Source organism: Populus euphratica, unplaced genomic scaffold, assembly GCF_000495115.2.
Source record: "Populus euphratica unplaced genomic scaffold, PopEup_1.0 scaffold245.1, whole genome shotgun sequence".
NCBI classification, from domain to species: Eukaryota; Viridiplantae; Streptophyta; class Magnoliopsida; order Malpighiales; family Salicaceae; genus Populus; species Populus euphratica.
In genome coordinates this window covers 31973-51632 of record NW_011500127.1, presented here as the reverse complement: position 1 = coordinate 51632, position 19660 = coordinate 31973, and the positions used below count along the sequence as shown (strand labels likewise).

General features: G+C 37.0%; 2 protein-coding genes across 3 annotated transcripts; one reads left to right on the top strand and one right to left on the bottom strand.

Annotated features, from left to right (window-relative positions):
• Nucleotides 1-810: 810 nt before the first annotated feature.
• On the top strand, nt 811-13714 carry LOC105110288 (regulatory-associated protein of TOR 1-like). 2 transcript variants are annotated; one of them, XM_011005277.1, is made up of 23 exons: nt 811-1612; nt 3075-3177; nt 3605-3687; nt 3771-3929; nt 4045-4161; nt 4286-4443; nt 4758-4912; nt 5000-5144; nt 5228-5306; nt 5491-5592; nt 5805-5888; nt 5998-6108; nt 6679-7032; nt 7124-7313; nt 8111-8731; nt 8864-9187; nt 9280-9403; nt 9784-9908; nt 10007-10152; nt 10250-10351; nt 12137-12222; nt 12682-12766; nt 12847-13714. In XM_011005277.1, the coding sequence occupies exons 1-23, from the start codon at nt 1229-1231 to the stop codon at nt 13183-13185; spliced, it is 4176 nt and encodes a 1391-aa protein (XP_011003579.1). In that variant the 5' UTR covers nt 811-1228; the 3' UTR covers nt 13186-13714. The 2 variants fall into 2 exon arrangements, with proteins under 2 accessions (XP_011003579.1, XP_011003580.1); XM_011005278.1 differs by lacking the exon at nt 811-1612 and adding an exon at nt 1628-2341.
• Nucleotides 13715-14252: 538 nt separating this feature from the next.
• On the bottom strand, nt 14253-19401 carry LOC105110287 (target of Myb protein 1-like). Its single transcript, XM_011005276.1, has 9 exons — nt 19083-19401; nt 18533-18611; nt 18188-18286; nt 17316-17429; nt 16704-16867; nt 16518-16599; nt 16354-16439; nt 15920-16198; nt 14253-15568 (listed from the first exon to the last, which is right to left on the bottom strand). The coding sequence occupies exons 1-9, from the start codon at nt 19226-19228 to the stop codon at nt 14515-14517; spliced, it is 2103 nt and encodes a 700-aa protein (XP_011003578.1). The 5' UTR covers nt 19229-19401; the 3' UTR covers nt 14253-14514.
• Nucleotides 19402-19660: the final 259 nt, after the last annotated feature.

Genomic DNA, 19660 nt, shown 5'->3' with positions numbered 1-19660 from the left:
AAAAAAAAAGATGAAAAATAAATCTTTTTATACCATTTTAACTTAAGATATTTTCGTGTTTTAAAAGTAATTTTTTTTAATTTTTTTTTATTAATTTCAAATCAATATATTTTTAGTATTTTTAAATTATTTTGATGTATTAATATTAAAAATAATTTTTAAAAAATAAAAAAATATATTATTAATCTGTATTTTAAAACAAAAATTATTTAAAAAATAATTATAACCACACTAAAATAAGCTAGTATGATAGGAATTACTATCTCTCCTAGGCTTTTATTTTAAAAGTATATAAAATTTCAGAGATAAAATTATTTAATATCTCTGTTTTTATTTTTATATTTTCAATAAAAAAATCCATATATCTTTTCTATATATATATATATATATAAAAGACTGAGATAGAATTGATTTTATATATATCTTGTGTTTAGTTATTATTTTAAAATAAAAAATATATATAAAATTGATTTTAATATTTTAAAATCAATTTTATTTTCCATGTTAAAATCAATTTTATATATATCTTTTATTTTAAAATAATAACTAAACACAAGGTATATATAAAATCAATTCTATCTCAGTTTATATGTGTGTATCCGTATACATGGAAAAAAAAGAAGGTAAAATTCACCCACAAACTGAAAATAAAAAACCACATCAGCAATAGAACTATTAAACAATTTTAAAATCCATACTTATTTTATATCAGTCATAATTCAAACAAAATAACTAAATTAGTTACCTTATATTAAAAAACATAAATAAATAAAATAAAATTAACAATTTAAAATACACCTATACACACCCTCACTTGCCAAACAAAAATCCTATTTCTCTCTGCACCATCTTTTCTCCGTTTTTCACTTCATTTCTCCCACCCTCTCCTCTCTCGTTGCGCCTCCACACTGTTCTATGCGCGCCCCCCTCCTCTTCCACCAACGCAACCACCGCAGTGACAACCACAACCATTCTCCACCACCACACCACCGAGCTGGATTCTCTCTCTTCTCTCCTACGCATCTCCATGCGCCGCTGGTTCAGCGGTTTCGTTGATTAACCCCCTCCCTCCCTCTGTAAATACACACAACCGCCGCAAAAACTCCCACTCTCTCTTCTGATTCCAAAAGCGATATCGTTTCATCACTTCCGAAAGCTAGGGTTTCGAAAACAAATCTCCATTTCCTAAAAAATCTGTACATGCTATTCTTGTTTTTTAGGGATTTGGATGGCATTGGGAGAGTTAACGGCGTCAAGATTCTCCTCACAATCATCAGTTGCTTTGGTTTCCAACCATTACGATGATTTTCCGTCAAGTCACGGAGACGACGCTCTTGATTCAGCAAGAAGAGATAATAACAGTGATACTAATCATAATTGCAGCAGCAGCAGCAGCAATAATAATAGAGATAGAGATTCTGATACTGCTAGCACTAGTAATTACGGCGGAGGCAATGCGACGACAGGAAGTACAGCCGCGACGACGACTAGTATGGCGTATTTGCCTCAGAGTGCTGTTTTGAGTGAGCTTAGACATGAGGCATTTGAAGCTTCAGTGCCTACTGGTCCGTCTGATAGTGGACCTGTTTCAAAATGGCGGCCGAAGGACAGAGTAAGATGCTGTGTTGTTGAAATTTAGTGTTTGATTGAATGTGGATGAGTTGTAGGTTTTTTAGGGTTTTTTTGGTTAGGTCGTTTTTTGGGTGGATTTATGATTTTGAAGCGAATTTGGTCGTTTAGGTTTGTTTGTGTAGTTATTAATTGAAAAGGCCTTTTTGAGAAAATAGTTGTGTGAATACAGAATGGAACTGTTGAGGGGAGATGGTATTTTTGTTTGGGTTGTGCAGACTTGTAAATGATTGTTGTGTGATCACCGGAAAATGTGTTCCTTTTGGGGTTTTGAAGGGGTTTTGATTCAATGTAAATAGAAATTGTGGCACTTGATGGTTTTGGTTCTTGTTTCATAGAGGATTGTCTTCAGGACGTGGGAATTTTAACATGGCATCCCTAGAAATGAAGTGTAGTTTATAGAGAAGTACTGATTAGGATTTTGCTGTATTGGTAAAAAGTTTATGCCATCAAATGCGTGACTTTGTATTAGCTTAACAATCAAGTAAGGGGAATTTGGGAGTAGAAATGTTGAAGTGGACGAAAGTAGCGGAAATAAAGATCATGCGACCTCTGACGAGTATGGAGCTTTGTGAGATTTTGAAACAAAGTCAGCTGAGGAAATTTAAGGGTCGCTGTCTTCATGATTTAGCTCTCCATTACATTTTACTTTGGATGAAAAAGTCTTCATTAAACTTTCAAATGGCTAATGAGATTTCAATACTGCAATAAGGTTTGTCATATTGCCCGTGCAACCATCTGTTGTGCATGCCATGCATAACTGAATGTCTGCTGGTAAATTAACATGCTTGGCATTGGTGCTTTGGAGCTAAAACAGTACTAGTTGATTTCTTTTGTGGCACTGTTTATTGTCTTGGGAAAAATGAAAATTTTCTAGAAGGCAACAGTCCAAGCTTGACATCGTGCTAAGATTGGATGATAGGGTACAATGATTGTCCTAATTTTGGCAAATGCTTTAAGATTTTCATAGGGTTGGCCATCTTTTTTCTTTGGGATTCCCATAAATTTTGGCAAATGCCATGAAATCTTGTGAATGACACGTGTGCTTATTAAGAATAGGGTACTGTTTCTATCGCTTGGCATGATTAGAAGAAAATGATTTTGCAAAAACGATAGATCATGGCCTCTGAAAATAGCTTCGTGTAAGGAAATATTGAATGAGTAAGTAGGGAATTTTTTTTTTATGCATTTAGTTGTTACACATTGTGGGATGTTGTTGCCTCAGATTATGCTGTTTGCAAAAGTTCTGTTCCTTGTATTGAATATTTTTCTTTTATTGAGAAGGGCTTTGATGGTAATATATAATTAATCACATCTTTTCTACTTAGTCATTTTTTTTATCATCTCCATGTTGTGCTACTGTGATAAATTTTTGTTCTATATGCTTAGGAGTTATATGCTTACATGTGTTTGTCTTTTGATTTAGATCTTAACTTTTTGTGCAGATGAAGACTGGATATGTAGCTCTAGTTTTATGTTTAAACATCAGTGTTGATCCTCCGGATGTAATAAAGATATCCCCTTGTGCCAGAATGGAATGCTGGATAGGTGCAATTTTAGCTGCTGATTCTCTCTTATTAGTTTTAGATTTTTGCCTTCTCTCTACTCATATTCTGTGCTGCTTTCACTTTAGCTTTTGTTTTGATGTTTGAATCATGCAGTTTTTAAACTTGTTTTAGGAAACTGTTGTGTGGTGCTCAACTCTGTCACTATTGTTTGATTATTATGTTACCATTGGACTCATATGATTCATATGATTGTAATGTTTTGATTGTATGAAAGGAAGCAAAGTTCTAGAATCTGGGAGCTTTCTGAATTTTGCAACACATACTTTAAATCCAATTTACTTACCTATCATCTTATCATTTTGGCAATCAAGTGAAGCATTATTAAGAGTGCTAAGAACAATTTTTTTTTTTTATATATGAATTTAGATCCTCCTTTTTTAGTTTACAATCTCCTCCTTTTTTGACAGATCCATTTTCAATGGCACCTCAAAAAGCTCTTGAAACAATTGGAAAAAACTTAAGCATTCAGTATGAAAGGTGGCAACCTAAGGTGAGGAAATTCTTGACAAATACTGTTTACTTTGAATTATCTCTATAGTTTCATTTGTATTTACGTTATTTCTCTATGACCAGGCCCGCTACAAGGTTCAACTTGATCCCACAGTTGATGAAGTGAAGAAACTTTGTAATACATGCCGAAAACATGCCAAGTCCGAGAGAGTTCTGTTTCATTACAATGGGCATGGTGTTCCAAAGCCAACTGCTAATGGTGAAATCTGGCTTTTCAATAAGGTATTTCTTTTTACTCTTTTAGCTGACAAGTTTCTGCATTTCATGGCTTCAATCCTCTTTCTAAACAGTTTTATATGTAACATGCTAAAACTATCTCGCCTTTTGACTGGTTCAGAGCTATACACAATATATTCCCTTGCCAATCAGTGATCTTGATTCCTGGCTAAGGACACCATCAATCTATGTTCTTGATTGCTCTGCTGCTGGGATGATAGTCAATGCATTTCTAGAGGTATTCGGCAATTGTGCTCTTATAAAATTTCTTACTGTGTATCCATTTGCTGCTGTTCATAAAATTTGATCCCACAATTTTAGTGGTCTGTTTACTATTATTGCTGTTTCTTTTCTTTAAATAGCTTCATGACTGGAGTGCTTCTGGCTCTGCTGGGTCCGTGAGCAATTGCATTCTGCTTGCAGCCTGTGAAGCACATGAGACTTTGCCACAAAGTGATGAATTTCCAGCTGATGTGTTCACTTCATGCCTCACCACTCCTATCAAGATGGCATTGAAATGGTCAGGCTGGTGCCTTTGTTTGGTTTAGTTCTGATTGTTATAATTCATCATTTCTTTTCCTTTCATATAGCAGCTTCCTGGCTTTTGGAAAAGGATTTCCATGTTGCTCTGTGCATAATTACATTTTGTTATTGCCTATGATTGCCCTGTATTATTTTGTTGTTTGTTGGCTTTGTAAGGAATATCTAAGTGCACTATATCATTGTCTTGATATTTGCAGTTTTCATGTGGTTCATACCTGAATTTGTGGTCATTGATGATTTTTGTTTTATATACTTGTTAATCATTTGGTTACTTTGATCCCTGCACTGCAGGTTTTACAGACGTTCACTTCTTTGTGACTCCCTTGACTACTCATTAATTGATAAAATTCCTGGACGGCAAAACGATCGTAAAACACTTCTGGGAGAATTGAACTGGATCTTTACTGCAGTGACAGACACTATTGCTTGGAATGTTCTTCCCCGTGGTAGCTGCTTCTTAGTAAATAATGCCTTTTCGATTTGTCATCTGTGCACTTTGGTACACATAGCTGACGCTTGAATTTTCCCTGCAGATCTTTTTCAGAAGTTGTTCAGACAAGATTTGTTAGTTGCCAGTCTGTTCAGAAATTTCTTACTTGCTGAAAGAATTATGCGTTCGGCAAATTGTTCTCCGATTTCTCACCCAGTGTTGCCACCAACCCATCAGCATCATATGTGGTACTGGAGGAGATGCTCATTTTGTTAATTCTGCAGTGTTTTTGTCTATCCATTTATCACAATTTCACTACGGTTCAATGCAGGGATGCATGGGATATGGCTGCTGAAATTTGCCTCTCGCAGCTTCCATCTATGGTCGAGGACCCCAATGCGGAATTCCAGGTGTGTTTCATTGGTTTTCTTGGTACTATGTTACACTGAAATGTAATGAAATTGCTTTTGGCATAATTATCATATGCTTTTGTTAGACTACTATCGTTTTTATTTTACTTGTTAATGTTATTACCTGTTGTCCATCCAAGGCATAAAAATTTATCATGTCTAAGCAACATGTTATTTTTTTCAGCCGAGTCCTTTTTTTACTGAACAACTGACGGCTTTTGAGGTGTGGTTGGACCATGGCTCTGAACATAAGAAGCCACCTGAGCAGTTACCTATTGTTCTTCAGGTGTGTGACGCCTAGCCCATGTTAGTTTCCAGAAAATCATAAGTGGCTTTCCCTAAAGTTTGTAATTATGAAAATTAAACTTGTAAAATGCTTTTATATTAGGTTTGATTTTATCCACATTTGTGCCTGTCTTAGCTGAAGTCTATTCTTTTATTCTGTTTCTTAGTCATTAACATTTTATATGATGACATCTCTTACTTATTTGTCTACAGGTTCTGCTTAGTCAAAGCCATCGTTTCCGGGCACTGGTCCTTCTGGGGAGATTCCTTGATATGGGACTTTGGGCAGTAGATCTGGTACTTGCTGTTGAATTCTTTGGTGCTAGTGATTTTTCTTTTTTGAACAAAGGCGCATTGGTTGGAATTTTATTATTACGAAGTTATTTAACGGGTTTGGTTTTTCTAGGCTTTATCTGTTGGAATATTTCCATATGTTTTGAAGCTGTTGCAAACAACAACACCAGAACTAAGGCAAATTCTTGTATTCATATGGACAAAAATTCTAGCACTTGATAAGGTAAATTTTTAACTTCAGCTTTTTGACAAATTCATTGCATGTACGTTGGCATATGAGACAACATTTTGAATGTTCTTGGTCTCTTGTGGAGTTATTGGAGTATAATATTCTTTACTTGCATTATATATATTGTAAAACTGGTTAGCATAAGTTGAAAGGCGGCAAATGATCATTTCCAGTGATGCACATAATTATCAAAGGTATACTAGCTACCAAGAAACTTTAAAATACATAGGGTTTTTGCCTTTGGGGCATTATTGCTAAAACGATGTTTTCAATTGATACAAGATGTAATAATATTGATGTCCCTAAAATACATCTTGCATTGCTAAAATGATGTTTTCCCAACCCATAAAGAGTACAAAAGTGATATTATTGCTCAAAGAATTGCTTAGGCTGGCAATTTTACCACTATAAGAAATTATATTTCATGAGCCTTTGTCTTGAAATCTTCTTGTGGCTATTATTCTTTTTTCAAAAACTTTACCTTGTAAATCTTACCCCCGTCTTACCCTCTACTCTAATCATTTCTACAAAAGTACTTATGAAGTTCTGTTTTGTTGTTCTCAGTCATGCCAGGTTGACCTTGTTAAGGATGGGGGACATACATATTTTATTAGGTTTCTCGATAGCTTGGAAGCATATCCAGAACAGCGGGCAATGGCTGCATTTGTTTTGGCTGTTATTGTTGATGGGCACAGACGGGGCCAGGAAGCCTGTATTGAAGCTGATTTAATTCATGTGTGCTTGAGGCACTTACGAGGATCAGTGCCAATTGATGCACAAACTGAACCTTTGTTTCTTCAGTGGCTTTGCCTCTGCCTTGGAAAGCTGTGGGAAGATTTCACAGAGGCTCAGATGCTAGGTTTGCAGGCTGATGCCCCCGCCATATATGCTCCTCTACTGTTGCTGCCTCAACCAGAGGTCTACCTCTTAATTAGTTTGTTTTCCTTCGCAGTTCTTAGTGAGTTTGCTTATTTATTAAGCCTCTTAATACAGAAGCCATTCATTTCAGGTTAGGGCTTCTGCTGCATTTGCAGTGGCCACCTTGCTTGATGTTGGCGGTGATGTCTGCAGAGATGGTGTTCATGGAGATGATGAGTGTGATGATGATGAAAAAGTTAGAGCTGAAGTTAATATTATTAGAAGTCTATTAAGCCTTGTGTCAGATGGAAGTCCACTGGTTAGGGCGGAGGTTGCTGTAGGTATATGATAACTATCAGTTCATATTTCTGTACTTGATGGATCATTTTTCTTTCTTTTTATGAATATGCTTTCAATTACAATTATCATGCATGATTCAGCAGGGAGCGGGTTAACCTACTCTTCTCATTTTTCTGCCTCCTAATCTTGGTTTTTATCTGTTTCATGGGAAAATGTTTTTCTCTTGGCAGAAGTAAAATCTTGAGGGCTTATATATATATATATATATATATATATATATATTACATTATCCAAAGCCAGTGAGTGTACTTACAAGCCTGGATGATCCTGGGCTTCAATCCTCTTGCTTTGCTCACAGATATACTTAATGCTTATATATTCATTAACTGTTAACGTTTCGGTGCCTCCTGTATTGTTTCAATCTATTATGTAGGCAAGTTCATAAGAAAAAATTAATCAAGTTGAAAGCAATCTTTGTCATGTCAATGTTATATGTTTCTGTCCTTGAAAACACAGTGACATTTTTGCACTTGCTACTTTACAGTAAAACCTATCATGACTCTTCTCTCGAAAATCAATGATGAGTGGCACCTTTTTGCCTTGTCATGTCCACTTTATCTCTTTACCTACCCTGGGGCATGTGTAGGGGTATCGATGTATGGGGCAGTCAATTCTTTTTTGTGTTCTGTTTCATGTTTGTTTAGAGACTTATTGGGATTACAATAGTGAATCTTGAGTGAATTCAGTTTCTATTTTTTTTGTTCTGTTTCATGTTTGTTTAGTGACTTATTGGGATTACAATATTGAATCTTGAGTGAATTCAGTTGTCTTTGTTCAGCTCTGGCACGCTTTGCATTTGGCCACAAACAGCACCTCAAGTCAATGGCTGCCTCATATTGGAAACCTCAGTCTAATTCTCTGCTCAATTCATTACCTTCTTTGGTCCATGTAAAAGCTACAGGTAGCGGATACATCAACCCAAATCAGTATGTGCCACATGCAAGTATTGTTTCATCTCAAATTGGCCCTTTGACAAGAGTTGGTAGTGACAACCCATCTATGGTTCGAGATGGAAGGGCATCCACTAGTAGTCCTCTTACTACAGCTGGAATCATGCATGGATCACCTTTATCTGATGATTCATCTCAGCATTCCAATTCTGGTATATTGAATGACATTGTCAGCAATGGGGCAGCAAACCATTCAAGGCCAAAGCCACTAGATAATGAATTATATTCCCAGTGTGTACTAGCTATGTGCACTTTGGCCAAGGATCCTTCTCCACGCATAGCAAGCCTTGGTCGAAGTGTACTGTCTATTATTGGGATTGAGCAAGTGGTGACAAAATCTGTAAATTCTGCTGGTAGTAGTGGACGCCCTGGCGATCCAAAAACTTCATCTCCATATCCAAGTGTTGGTGGGATGGCTCGTTCATCATCTTGGTTTGACATGAATGCAGGTAACTCTTTTCTTTAAATCTTTTTACTGTTACTGTGCTGTATCACTATAAGCAATTGATTTCGTCATCTTAATCATTTGCACCTTCAGCTTTTGATCTTCTATAATCTTTGCTTTTGGAATTTTTCAACAGGTCATCTACCATTCAGAACTCCTCCTGTCAGCCCTCCTAGACCAAGTTACGTAACAGGAATGCGTAGAGTGTGTTCTTTGGATTTCAGGCCACACCTTATGAATTTTCCAGATTCAGGATTAGCAGATCCTCTTCTGGGTTCTGTTTCATCTTCTGGAGGCACAGAACGCAGTTTACTTCCTCAGTCAACCATCTACAAATGGAGTTGTGGTCACTTCTCAAAGCCACTTCTCACTGTGCCAGATGATACTGAAGAAATTTTAGCTAGAAGAGAAGAGAGGGAAAAATTTGCACTGGAGCACATTGCAACGTGCCAGCACTCCTGTGGGCCTTTCTATTTGTTTTCTCATCTATTATTTATTTATTTTTGTTTTAATTTTTGCTTGAGCTGATGAAATTTTCATTTTCCTGGTCAGCTGTTAGCAACCTTAAAAATAGAATTGCTAATTTGGATACGAAGTTTGAAACTGGTACAAAGACAGCCTTGCTGCAGCCTTTCTCCCCAATTGTGGTTGCTGCTGATGAGAATGAACGGATTAGGCAAGCCAGTCTCTTGTCAATAATTCTTTAATATAATGTTATTTTAACATGGGTATATCAGTATGACATGCCAAGTTTGGTCATATATTTACCGCATAGTTTGATGCCATGATTTAAATAGTTGGAAAACTTTCATGCATTACTCAGATTCATCTTTAGTCCTTTTTACTCTGTTACCTTTTCCATCTAGTAAGAAAAATTCAGCATGTGTACTCCTAAATTCTGTTGGGGGACAACAGGAAGACTTTGGGTAATCACTAAAAGGTGGAGTATGGGTTTTGTTTGTTTTTGTTTTTCCTTGGTGAATTGTGATAGGCAGGTGTTTTTCATCTTATCTCTGGTATTGGTCTTTGAGGTGTGTGATGCTTGTTTCTTTGTAGGGTATGGAATTATGAGGAAGGTAACCTTCTCAATGGGTTTGATAATCATGATTTTCCAAACAAGGGAATTTCTAAGCTCTGTCTTGTAAACGAGCTTGATGACAGTTTGCTTCTTGTTGCTTCATGTAATGATTTTTACGATCAGAAATTCATTTCATGGTGGCTACAATGGTCTGATATTCGAGTGCCTGGAATCATTTTGCTGTGCTTGTTTTTGCTGTAGGTGATGGAAATATACGGATTTGGAAAGACTACACTGTGTATGGTAAGCAAAAGCTTGTCACTGCATTTTCTTCAATCCAAGGTCATAAACCCTGTGTGGGGAGTTTGAATGCTGTTGTGGACTGGCAACAACAATCAGGATATCTGGTATATACTCACTCTTAAGATTATCTTTAGGTAATGTTTTCACACTCATAACTTGATGCTCATAATAGTTTCATCAATTTTAATGTTGCATCACTAGTATGCTTCTAGTGGGATATCATCCATCATGCTGTGGGACCTGGATAAAGAGCAGCTTATTCATTCCATTCCTTCGTCTTCAGATTGCAGCGTCTCAGCAATGGTGAGTTCTGTTTCCTGGGGTTTTGAAAAGTAGTACCATTCTTTTGCTACTGTGATAATAGCAGACCAAAGTTATTAGCGAGAGTTGCAAATGTAAAATGTTGTGTGGTTTTGAAAGAGATCCTTTTGTTCTTTTGTTTATGGTGTGCCTGTGGATGCGGGAATGATTTAGGTGTGTGTGAAAGGAGAATGATAGAGCTTCTGACAGCATGAATATATTTCATTCACAAATGGAAAATGGGTTACTTAGTTTTTGGTGTTGTCATGGCGTTTTGTACTTCCTCATTTCCCTCACTTTCTGATTATTTACTGTTTAGTTGTTTGATTGGGCAGGTACTCACATAACACTACAGCCGGCATTGCAGTCTAATAACACTTAAGAAAAAAGTTATCATGCATGTTCCTATTATGCTGATATGTGATTGTCTCATGGGGCTTTAACAAATGCCTTTTGTGTCATTTCTGACAACGATGGTTGCTGGAGACAGTAAATGGTGTCTTGCAGTGTGTTTGCTATTGTGGTGCAGGGTGTTCTTTAATTAAAAAATGCATCAAAATTATGTTTTTTAAGATTTTTTTTTTTAATTTTTGACATTGCACATCAAAACCATCTAAAAACACCTAAAAAATCATCAATTTGATGGCCCTTTTAAGATGAAAAGTAATTTGAAAAGCAGGTTGTAAGGCAAAACAATCACTTACCATCAACCATTGTTGATTTTCAACTATTAACTATTCATGCCTGAGATTTTTCCCCGACCTGTAGAATATAAAGAAATCTTGCCAAGGTTTGTAGAAAACTGTCAAAACAATCACTTACCATCAACCATTGTTGATTTTCAACTATTAACTATTCATGCCTGAGATTTTTCCCCGACCTGTAGAATATAAAGAAATCTTGCCAAGGTTTGTAGAAAACTGTTTCTGACTGGATGAAACTGAGCCTTTTATCCTAACTAGCTGCAGCTGGCTCCATGGATCTTGTTTCCTAGAATATTTCTTTTCAACTTTCCTCCCATTTACTTGGGCATTCGAATGCGCAATACCTATACTCCATCTTACCGATCTTTCGTCTATTTCTGGAATTTCTGAGGTTGTGAGAGTATATTGTTTTAGTTTTACGAAAAAGCATTGTTCTTAGAATGCCACATAAATTTATATTTAACCCTGCCTCTGCTTTCATCCATTATAATTATATAATTTGTAATAATAGAAGATATGGTATGCCATCTTGAATATGGACGATCAATTCCTCCATGGTGAAAGCAAAATGACAGGCCAGGTGTTATACTCTTGGTATAAGCCAACCATACTGGAGAAACAGTTCACCTCCCTCCCAGTAGTTTTCATCGCTGTAGTTGTCCTTCATACTTTCACTCTTGTTTTCCTGCTCTACAATAGGACTGTTGTCCTTTATCTAGAGTGATAGAAGCTTTGTGGAGGTTTCATTTCTTCTCTTTGTATCTGTATCAATCTCATTGGGAATAGGGTAGCCTTTATAGTTGCCTGGCATAAAAGTGAATTGGTTCTCTTGGGACTACATCTTTCAATAGCACCTTCAAATTGAATTCCTATGGATACCAAAATTCTCTTGGGATTATGTTTGTTTTAGAACAATCTTGTCCCAATTTAAGGATGCTCATAATTTTGTGTACTATTGTTTAGAGCGTCTGTCTTCAAGAATCTTTTATTTCATTTCTACTTAGGAATTTGTATAATATCTGCTGTTATTATTGGTAACTTGTCTATCATGTTGAAAGATCTTCTTTTATGTTTATCTGTGCAGTCTGCTTCTGAAGTTCATGGAGGTCAATTTGCTGCTGGTTTTGTGGATGGATCTGTCAAACTCTATGATGTCCGGATACGTGAAATGTAAGCTCTGCTTGTAAATTGTCCCTCTGGTAATGTTTACAGGTTTTTAACAATATTGATATCCTTGTATACTGTTGCTGCCTTTTACATGATACTGATTCTAAATACATATATGCTGGTTTCTGATGTTTTCCAGTGAGATGTTTTGGGGTTGTACATGGATGAAATGTGTTTGGGATTTTATTGTAACCCAATGCTAGGGGTCCTAAAACTTCTTACAAAATTTTAATTACTAAATAATGTGGCATTTGTGATAGGGAAAGTTTTTTCAAATAATGGAGTACATTTAATGACATGATCACTTGATGAAATTACAAATAAAAACCTAGTCACGAGCTGCTACACCATTTAATTAAAGTTTAAGTATCTTTAGCATAGTTGGTTATGATGAACTATGTATCAAAAGATGTTGCACTTTGCGTTCCTTTCTGCTGAACTGTTGTGCTCTCTTAATGCTAGGCTTGTTTGTGCTAGTCGGCCACACACTGAGAATGTAGTAAAAGTTGTGGGGATTGGCTTTCAACCTGGGCTTGATCCTGGAAAGGTAACCAGTGCACTTTTCGATACTGGTGGTGGATTTGCATCTCACCATGCATGAGCTTCTTTTCTCTTGTTTTCTTTCAGATTGTCAGTGCATCTCAGGCTGGTGACATGAAGTTCCTGGATATGAGAAATCTTATGGATCCCTATCTCACGATCAAGGCCCACAGGGGCTCACTCACAGCTTTATCTGTTCATAGGCATGCCCCTATTATTGCCAGCGGATCAGCAAAACAAATTATTAAATTATTCAGTCTAAATGGTGAGCAATTAGACTCCATTACATACCACCTAACCATCATGGGCCAGAAGATCAGTCCTGTAAGCTGCCTCACCTTCCATCCTTACCAAGTGCTCCTTGCTGCTGGTGCTACTGATGCTCTATTCTCAATCTATGCCGATGACAACACTCAAGCAAGATGAAAGCATATTTTCTTTTACCAGTCGACTAAGTTGTCATTTTGGCAGCGGCTGCAGCAGAAGCACACAATGTGATGAGCTACCACGCCAACACCTCTATGCAGAAACATTGATTTGGAATCCTGAATCTTGTGCAACATATTTCATTAGCCTCCCGTGCTGAGGGTGTGAAGTCCTGCATATTGCAGGAGGGTCCTAGGGCTTTGGCAAATAATTTTTCTATGGGTATGGGTATGGCCATATGGGCAAAATGTGTGTAAATAGCTTCTTTCCTCGGCTCATCTTCTTTTCCTTTTGGTGTGCTCATTGATCCTTCCATCCCTTTGTTCATTTGTAAAAGCAGCACTCCTTGTCTTTACATAATTCAGAGCGTTGCAAACAGAGGTTGCTAATCTGGTTATCATCCCCTGAAACGCAGGGGTTTAACTTGCTCACGTCTTTGTATTTTATTAGAGGTTTATGTTTCGATAGTCTTTTGTTAACCATTGTATAACCTGTAATTAATTTATCGAGCTTGCCCCATGTAATCCCTCGCCTTCGCCGCTTTCCTCCTCCCCTTTCAAAGTTCTCAGTGGTTGTAATTACACAATGACATAGAAGCATCCAGCCATTTGCCAGACAAATAGTGATGTTGTTATTGACATGTTACACACGGGAATTAAATCTTTTCTTGCAACTTGACCTTGAAATGAGCAGAGGTTGGTAAATTGGGGAAATGGATTGGTGGTAGACTGCGAGGAGATTAGAGATTCGATTTTTCAACACATCAACGTCCTATTAGAATGTCTGTGCCAGAAGTATCCTTGTGATCACACCACTGAAGCTTCTTCGACAGCTATATAGCACACAACGGAGGAGATTTCGACAAATAAATTGGGAAGACAGGCTGAAGTGATGAAGCCAGATTTAGGAATAATGGTAGAAATTATCTTTTGTTTAAAAATATATTAAAATATCCAGAACACAATAAATATTAATTTAAAATAAAAAATAACTTAAAATCTTTGAAAAACACGATGAAACCACACCTTCGTTGACGACTCACTTTCCAAAATTCATGTTATAGTAGCTCAAACCACTAAAACTCACTTCAATTTCATATATCGAGAAAAATCATAGATAAGTATTGAGACAAGCAAACAAAGCTACACAATAGTTGGATTTACAACCAATCAATGGGAGCGCAAATCTATAATTGCTTCTTTCTAAAGAACCTTCTTAGCTACATCTAAAGAACTTTCTTAAGACACTCCAAACTGAGAGATTCACCAGCGTTAGACATATTCACAAAAAATATAAATTTAGTTTGAGTATGCCTAAATCACTAGCTTTTCACTTCCTTCCACCCACCATACTTTGGCCAGAAGATCCTGATAAGCTTGGCGGTGTGCTACCATTCATTTTAAACCTTCCATCAGAATTTCCCAGAACATTCAGATCATCAAACAACTTGTAAGAGGGAACAAAGGACTGCTTTTGTCCTGGAGGTGCAGGTACCCTAGAAGCAGAACTTGAATCACCATTAATAATTGATCCATTGCCTGCTCTTGTGGGAAGGGAATTAAATTGCTGCATAGGTCTAGCTGCTTGCATGGGAGTATAAGACGCACTTGAGTTGGATCGGGGGGATGAAAACATGTTATTTGTAGTAGATGTGTGATTTTGGTTGTTGAGATATCCAGGTGTAGATGCCCAGGGTGGAGGTGGGTAGACAGATGAGTATTGAGGATGTTGTGGCTGCAACTGTGGCTGGAACTGAGGTTGTAATTGTGGTTGGGACTGATGCTGCAAACGCTGCTGAGGCTGAGGCACTGATTGCTGCTGGGGTTCAGGTCGCAACTGTGGCTGGAACTGAGGTTGCAATTGCGGTTTAGATTGATGCTGCAAATGCTGCTGAGGCTGAGGCGTTGATTGCTGTTGGGCTTCAGGTTGCAGCTGTTGCTGCGGTTGTGATGGAGGACGTAAATGTTGGTAAGAGTGAGGCTGTAACTGGGTTTGAGATGGAGATTGTAATTGGTGCTGCTGAGTTTGAGGTTGGGCCCATGGAACGACATAGCTGTTGTATGGAACAGGCCCTTGGTTTACAGGATAAGTTTGAGAAACATAGGGATAACCTTGTGTGCTGGAGGAAGGAGGTATCTGAGGCATGGGCTGGTTGGAGACTGGTGGGGTGGGAGGAGAGGTTGATGTTGTTGACAAGGCAAGGCTCAAAAAGTCAATCATATCCTGATCTTTCATGGCTTTAACTGGTGGAGATGGATCAGCAAGTGCCAGAGAATTGCACGGGGAAGAGGTTGATGCAGTGGGCATGCCAGCATCCAATGGCACAAGAGCTCCATTTGTTCCACCTGAGCTTTGAGATGAACCGGACTGTGTTTTGGAATGCCTGTGTTCACGGTACAAAACGTGAGCAAATATAAATCAAAACATCGGTAAAACCCACGATGCAGAACATGAACAAAGGAAATGGATCAGTAATCTGTAAGATCTCCATAAAGGTTGGCCAGCTACCAATTTAAAATAAACTGAGCAGTCTTTTATCCAGCAATCAGTGCTCTAGTGCCTCATCATGCTGGCCACCAGTAATGGTAAATGTTTTATTTCCCACCTAGTGATTGCCTTATGATGGGTTCCATAGTGATGGAACCGCAATACCCCACATACATGTAATGTGCTAATAATAGTTCACATCACCCAAGAAGAAATTATATAAGATTATTTTCATAAGCATGAGTACCTGCGTGCAAGCTTTGCAAAGTCATCCTCTTCATCCTCTTCATCTACTGCACTCCTTGTCATATTAGCAACTGGCATGACAGAATTAGCCATAGATCTTGGGCTGGCATCTCTTGCTTCAGTTGGTTTGATGTCAGAGGAACATCCTTCACTTGATTTGGGGCTTAAACTTGTTACTTGAGTTGGCATAGGAGAGCCAGAAGCAATAGCATCATGTTTTGCAAGCAAGATTTGCATACTGTCATTTAGTTCAAGACCCTTACCAAGAAGTTCCTCATCCCTGTATCACAACCAAGACACTTTTAAGATATTCATGCGCCAGACTTGCATGGGATCAACATGCATGTGCATGGAGAAAATAAGACAAGCATATAGCTAACTATCTTGTATCAAGAACATGTTTTCAGCAAAATTGAAATTTAAACAGTGACTGACCCAGTTGTAGTTAGCATCTGCATCAACTTTTTCTGGTTGGATCGACACTGGTTGACAAGATCCACTATAACTTCATCTTTTACAGCCTGAAAAACAAGCAGGACCACATCTCAAATATTGTACTCCCTTGTTTCCCTAAAAGGTCAAAAGCTGACCGCACGTACCTCACGGTCTCTAGGGTTAACAGCTTGAAGCATATCACTCAAGAGCTCCATAACATCCCGCATGGAATCCAGGCTTGACACGCTATGATAATTAAGAAAAATATCAGTAAATACAAAATATGAGATTTGGGAATTTTGAGAATACACCAGACATAGACAAAGTGCAAACCAGCCATCGATCCTTACCTTAAGCCTTCAATCTCCGCAGCCATTGTTTCATCGAGTCTACTAGAAGAATTGCTAGGCATTCCATAACCAGGTTGGGCATGCCTCAATGTTGGATTGGTCGCAGGTGGTGTGAATATTGGAGCTGCATTTGATGAACGCTGGGGAAATTGAACTCCTGCACGCTGCCATTCACACACCCCATAACTAAAAATTAATTCTTCTGTATATATTCCATGTAATATTGGCATAATTTGTTGTTTAACTACTACGAAAGAAAAAACTTATGATATGGCTGCAAGAGCATACGAACAATATTTCCTCCATAGGATTTGGCTTGTATCTTGTTTGATTATACTCTTCCATAGCATCATTTGATTGCACTCTTATTATGAATCATGCATTAGTTTTAACATTGATCAAATCAAGAGCACATCTTTCCAGCATTCAAAAATTGACCGTTCACTGCAATATTTGGCTGGATCCAAACCTAGGAATTATCTTCAGATCTGGGACTAATCAGCCCAACATTCAGTAATTACAGTCCCACTTCCGAAGTCAACTAAAAAAAAATAAATTTCATGCATGGCACACATACTGAACCCAGCAAGAGTAGATCAAATAAATACCAACCCTTAATTCCTCGTATGCCCAATAATATTGAGAGTGTTTTCCTCCAGGCCCGCCAAATGCCTCTTGCCAAGAATCAATCAAAGCCAGAATCTTATCTCTCACATGCATATCTGTCTGCACATCCCATTAAAATGTGTTAAATTAAGATCAAAGCTTCCCCATCCCAGCCCCCTTTTAGTTTTTTGAAGAAAACGTAAGAGGGTGATTAGATGAGAAAAAAAAAAATACAAAAATCAAGGTTTCTACTTTCACATGCAAAATCAACTATGTTCGTCTTATTTGATACCAATGGAGGCCTAAGGCAAAGTAATTGGGAAATTTAACATCAAAACCACTATGATTTCTTATGGAAAAGGCACCAAGAAGTGCAATCATATTATATTTTATCTGTTATCCTAGTTCAGATGGGCCAAAACTACTGCTTACTATCCTACTCACATAAATCAGATGGCCATTCCTCCTGAACCATTTTTGCTGGCCTAGTTACAAGGTTTGCGGAGAACGACCCTTATTGGAATCTCCATAGAACACACAGCATAACAATGTATCAACTGCAACGCAAACAGTTCCATCTCTTTACTGTATATGCAGAACTCTATTTCACTACCAGATAATTCTGCTAACATTTTATCTTTTCCATTTCTGGAGCTCAATATTAACATCTTCTCGAAACAGAATGGCTGCAAGGTTACAACTACAAGAGGACTCTGAATGGCAACCATCTATAGTGTGATATCTAACACTTGAACTGGTCTCTGATGGTTAAAAGGCCAACAAAAGAATTTCTAAAAGATCTTAAAATGAATACATATTAGAATAGAAAACTTGCAAGTCATGAAGGAATAATTCTAGCAAGAAAATCAAGGAGTTACCTTCTTCTTTACGATTTTCACCATTTCCCCCAATATATTCCTTTCAGCAATTTGAAAATGGACATAATCACCACAGTTCTTCACCATTGTCTCCAAAAGCTACAAAGTAAATTTTGCACTCAATTAATCAACTCCAAAAACACCAAAAAAGAAAATTAACTTTATAAACAACAGCTTCCACGAATCCCAAATACATAATTCAAATGCATGTAGTGGTGCAAAAATAATAATAATAAAAAATCTCACACAAAAGCTCCAAGTGTTCAAATTCAAAAAACTGTAATGGAAATGAAAAATTAAGGAAAAAAATAGAAAAATTACTAAATTCAAGAAAAAATAAAGTACCGTCAAAGCAAGTAGTTGGACTCTAGGGCTCTTGTGCTGCAACCTTTTTTTCAAAGCTTTCACTACATCCTTGGCTTGCCTGATCAAAAAAAAAAAAAAATCATCAACCAACACTACATGCTAATATCACAAAACTTTCACTCCACCCTTGGCTTGCCTGATAAAAAAAAAAAAAAAATCATCAACCAACACTACATGCTAATATCACAAAACCCACTTTAAAAAAAAGAGCAACTCCCTGTAAAAACTAATCTTTATTTCACATAAAATTCAAAGTTTTTTCAAAGAAAAAAAACAAAAAATTTACTTTGATCGTAACTGACAAATAACAAAGAATTAAGCTTTCAATTTCAGCTACAAAACCAAAAAGAATTACAGAAACAGAATCTGCAACACATACATACGTATACAAGTACAAAGAATACATAAAACCTACCTGTTATCAAAATTTGAAAAAGAAAACGTAAAATTCTCAGCAAGAACATCAAAGTCAACACCAAAACTTGAAAAAGAAAAGATGGGCTATAAAGAAAAAAAGAAAAGAAATTACCAGTAATTAGAATTAACAGAATCACAGATATCAATATTCATAGTCCAATCAGGACCGATTAAAAGATCGCTTGTTGCTTTATCAACCGCTACAGTTGCCGAAGAAGATGAACCCAAACCCAAACCCATCCCCATAGCACGAGCCATCAATCTCTCTCCTTTTCTCTTTCTCGCTTCCTTTTCTCGTGTTTTGTGGGTTGTGTTTGTTTGACAAGAAAATTGAAGGCGACTGTGATTATGATATGATGATGAAGATAAATAATAAAAAGCAAGAAAGAAGTCTTATAAGTATATCTCTCTGCCTTTCTTTCTCTCTCTCTTTTTCATAATAATATTATTATATATTTTGTTTGGCAGAAAAGAATAAAAAGAAAGGAAAATTAAGGTGAGTTTCCTGTAATTTTCTTGGATTTTTAGTTTTCTTACTGATCTTGGGTCAGCTCACCTCTCCTTGATTTTTCTTTGCATTTGTTTCACTCTGACTTGCTGTTTTTTTCTCTTCCCCCCTTTTCCCAGCTATTCTCTCCCCGGAAATTTCGTTTTTCTTTCTTTCTTTTTATATATAATCTGATTAATAAG

What these genes read in the sequence shown, in the direction of transcription:
- LOC105110287 (XM_011005276.1), bottom strand. Translation starts at nt 19,228, where the DNA reads ATGGCTCGTGCTATGGGGATGGGTTTGGGTTTGGGTTCATCTTCTTCG. An exon ending in TCCAACTACTTGCTTTGACG is followed by an intron (nt 18,287 to 18,532) that starts GTACTTTATTTT and finishes TTTACTTTGTAG; the next exon opens with CTTTTGGAGACAATGGTGAA. An exon ending in TTAACCCTAGAGACCGTGAG is followed by an intron (nt 16,440 to 16,517) that starts GTACGTGCGGTC and finishes CTTGTTTTTCAG; the next exon opens with GCTGTAAAAGATGAAGTTAT.
- LOC105110288 (XM_011005277.1), top strand. Translation starts at nt 1,229, where the DNA reads ATGGCATTGGGAGAGTTAACGGCGTCAAGATTCTCCTCACAATCATCA. An exon ending in ACCCATCAGCATCATATGTG is followed by an intron (nt 5,145 to 5,227) that starts GTACTGGAGGAG and finishes GGTTCAATGCAG; the next exon opens with GGATGCATGGGATATGGCTG. An exon ending in ACCCCAATGCGGAATTCCAG is followed by an intron (nt 5,307 to 5,490) that starts GTGTGTTTCATT and finishes TATTTTTTTCAG; the next exon opens with CCGAGTCCTTTTTTTACTGA.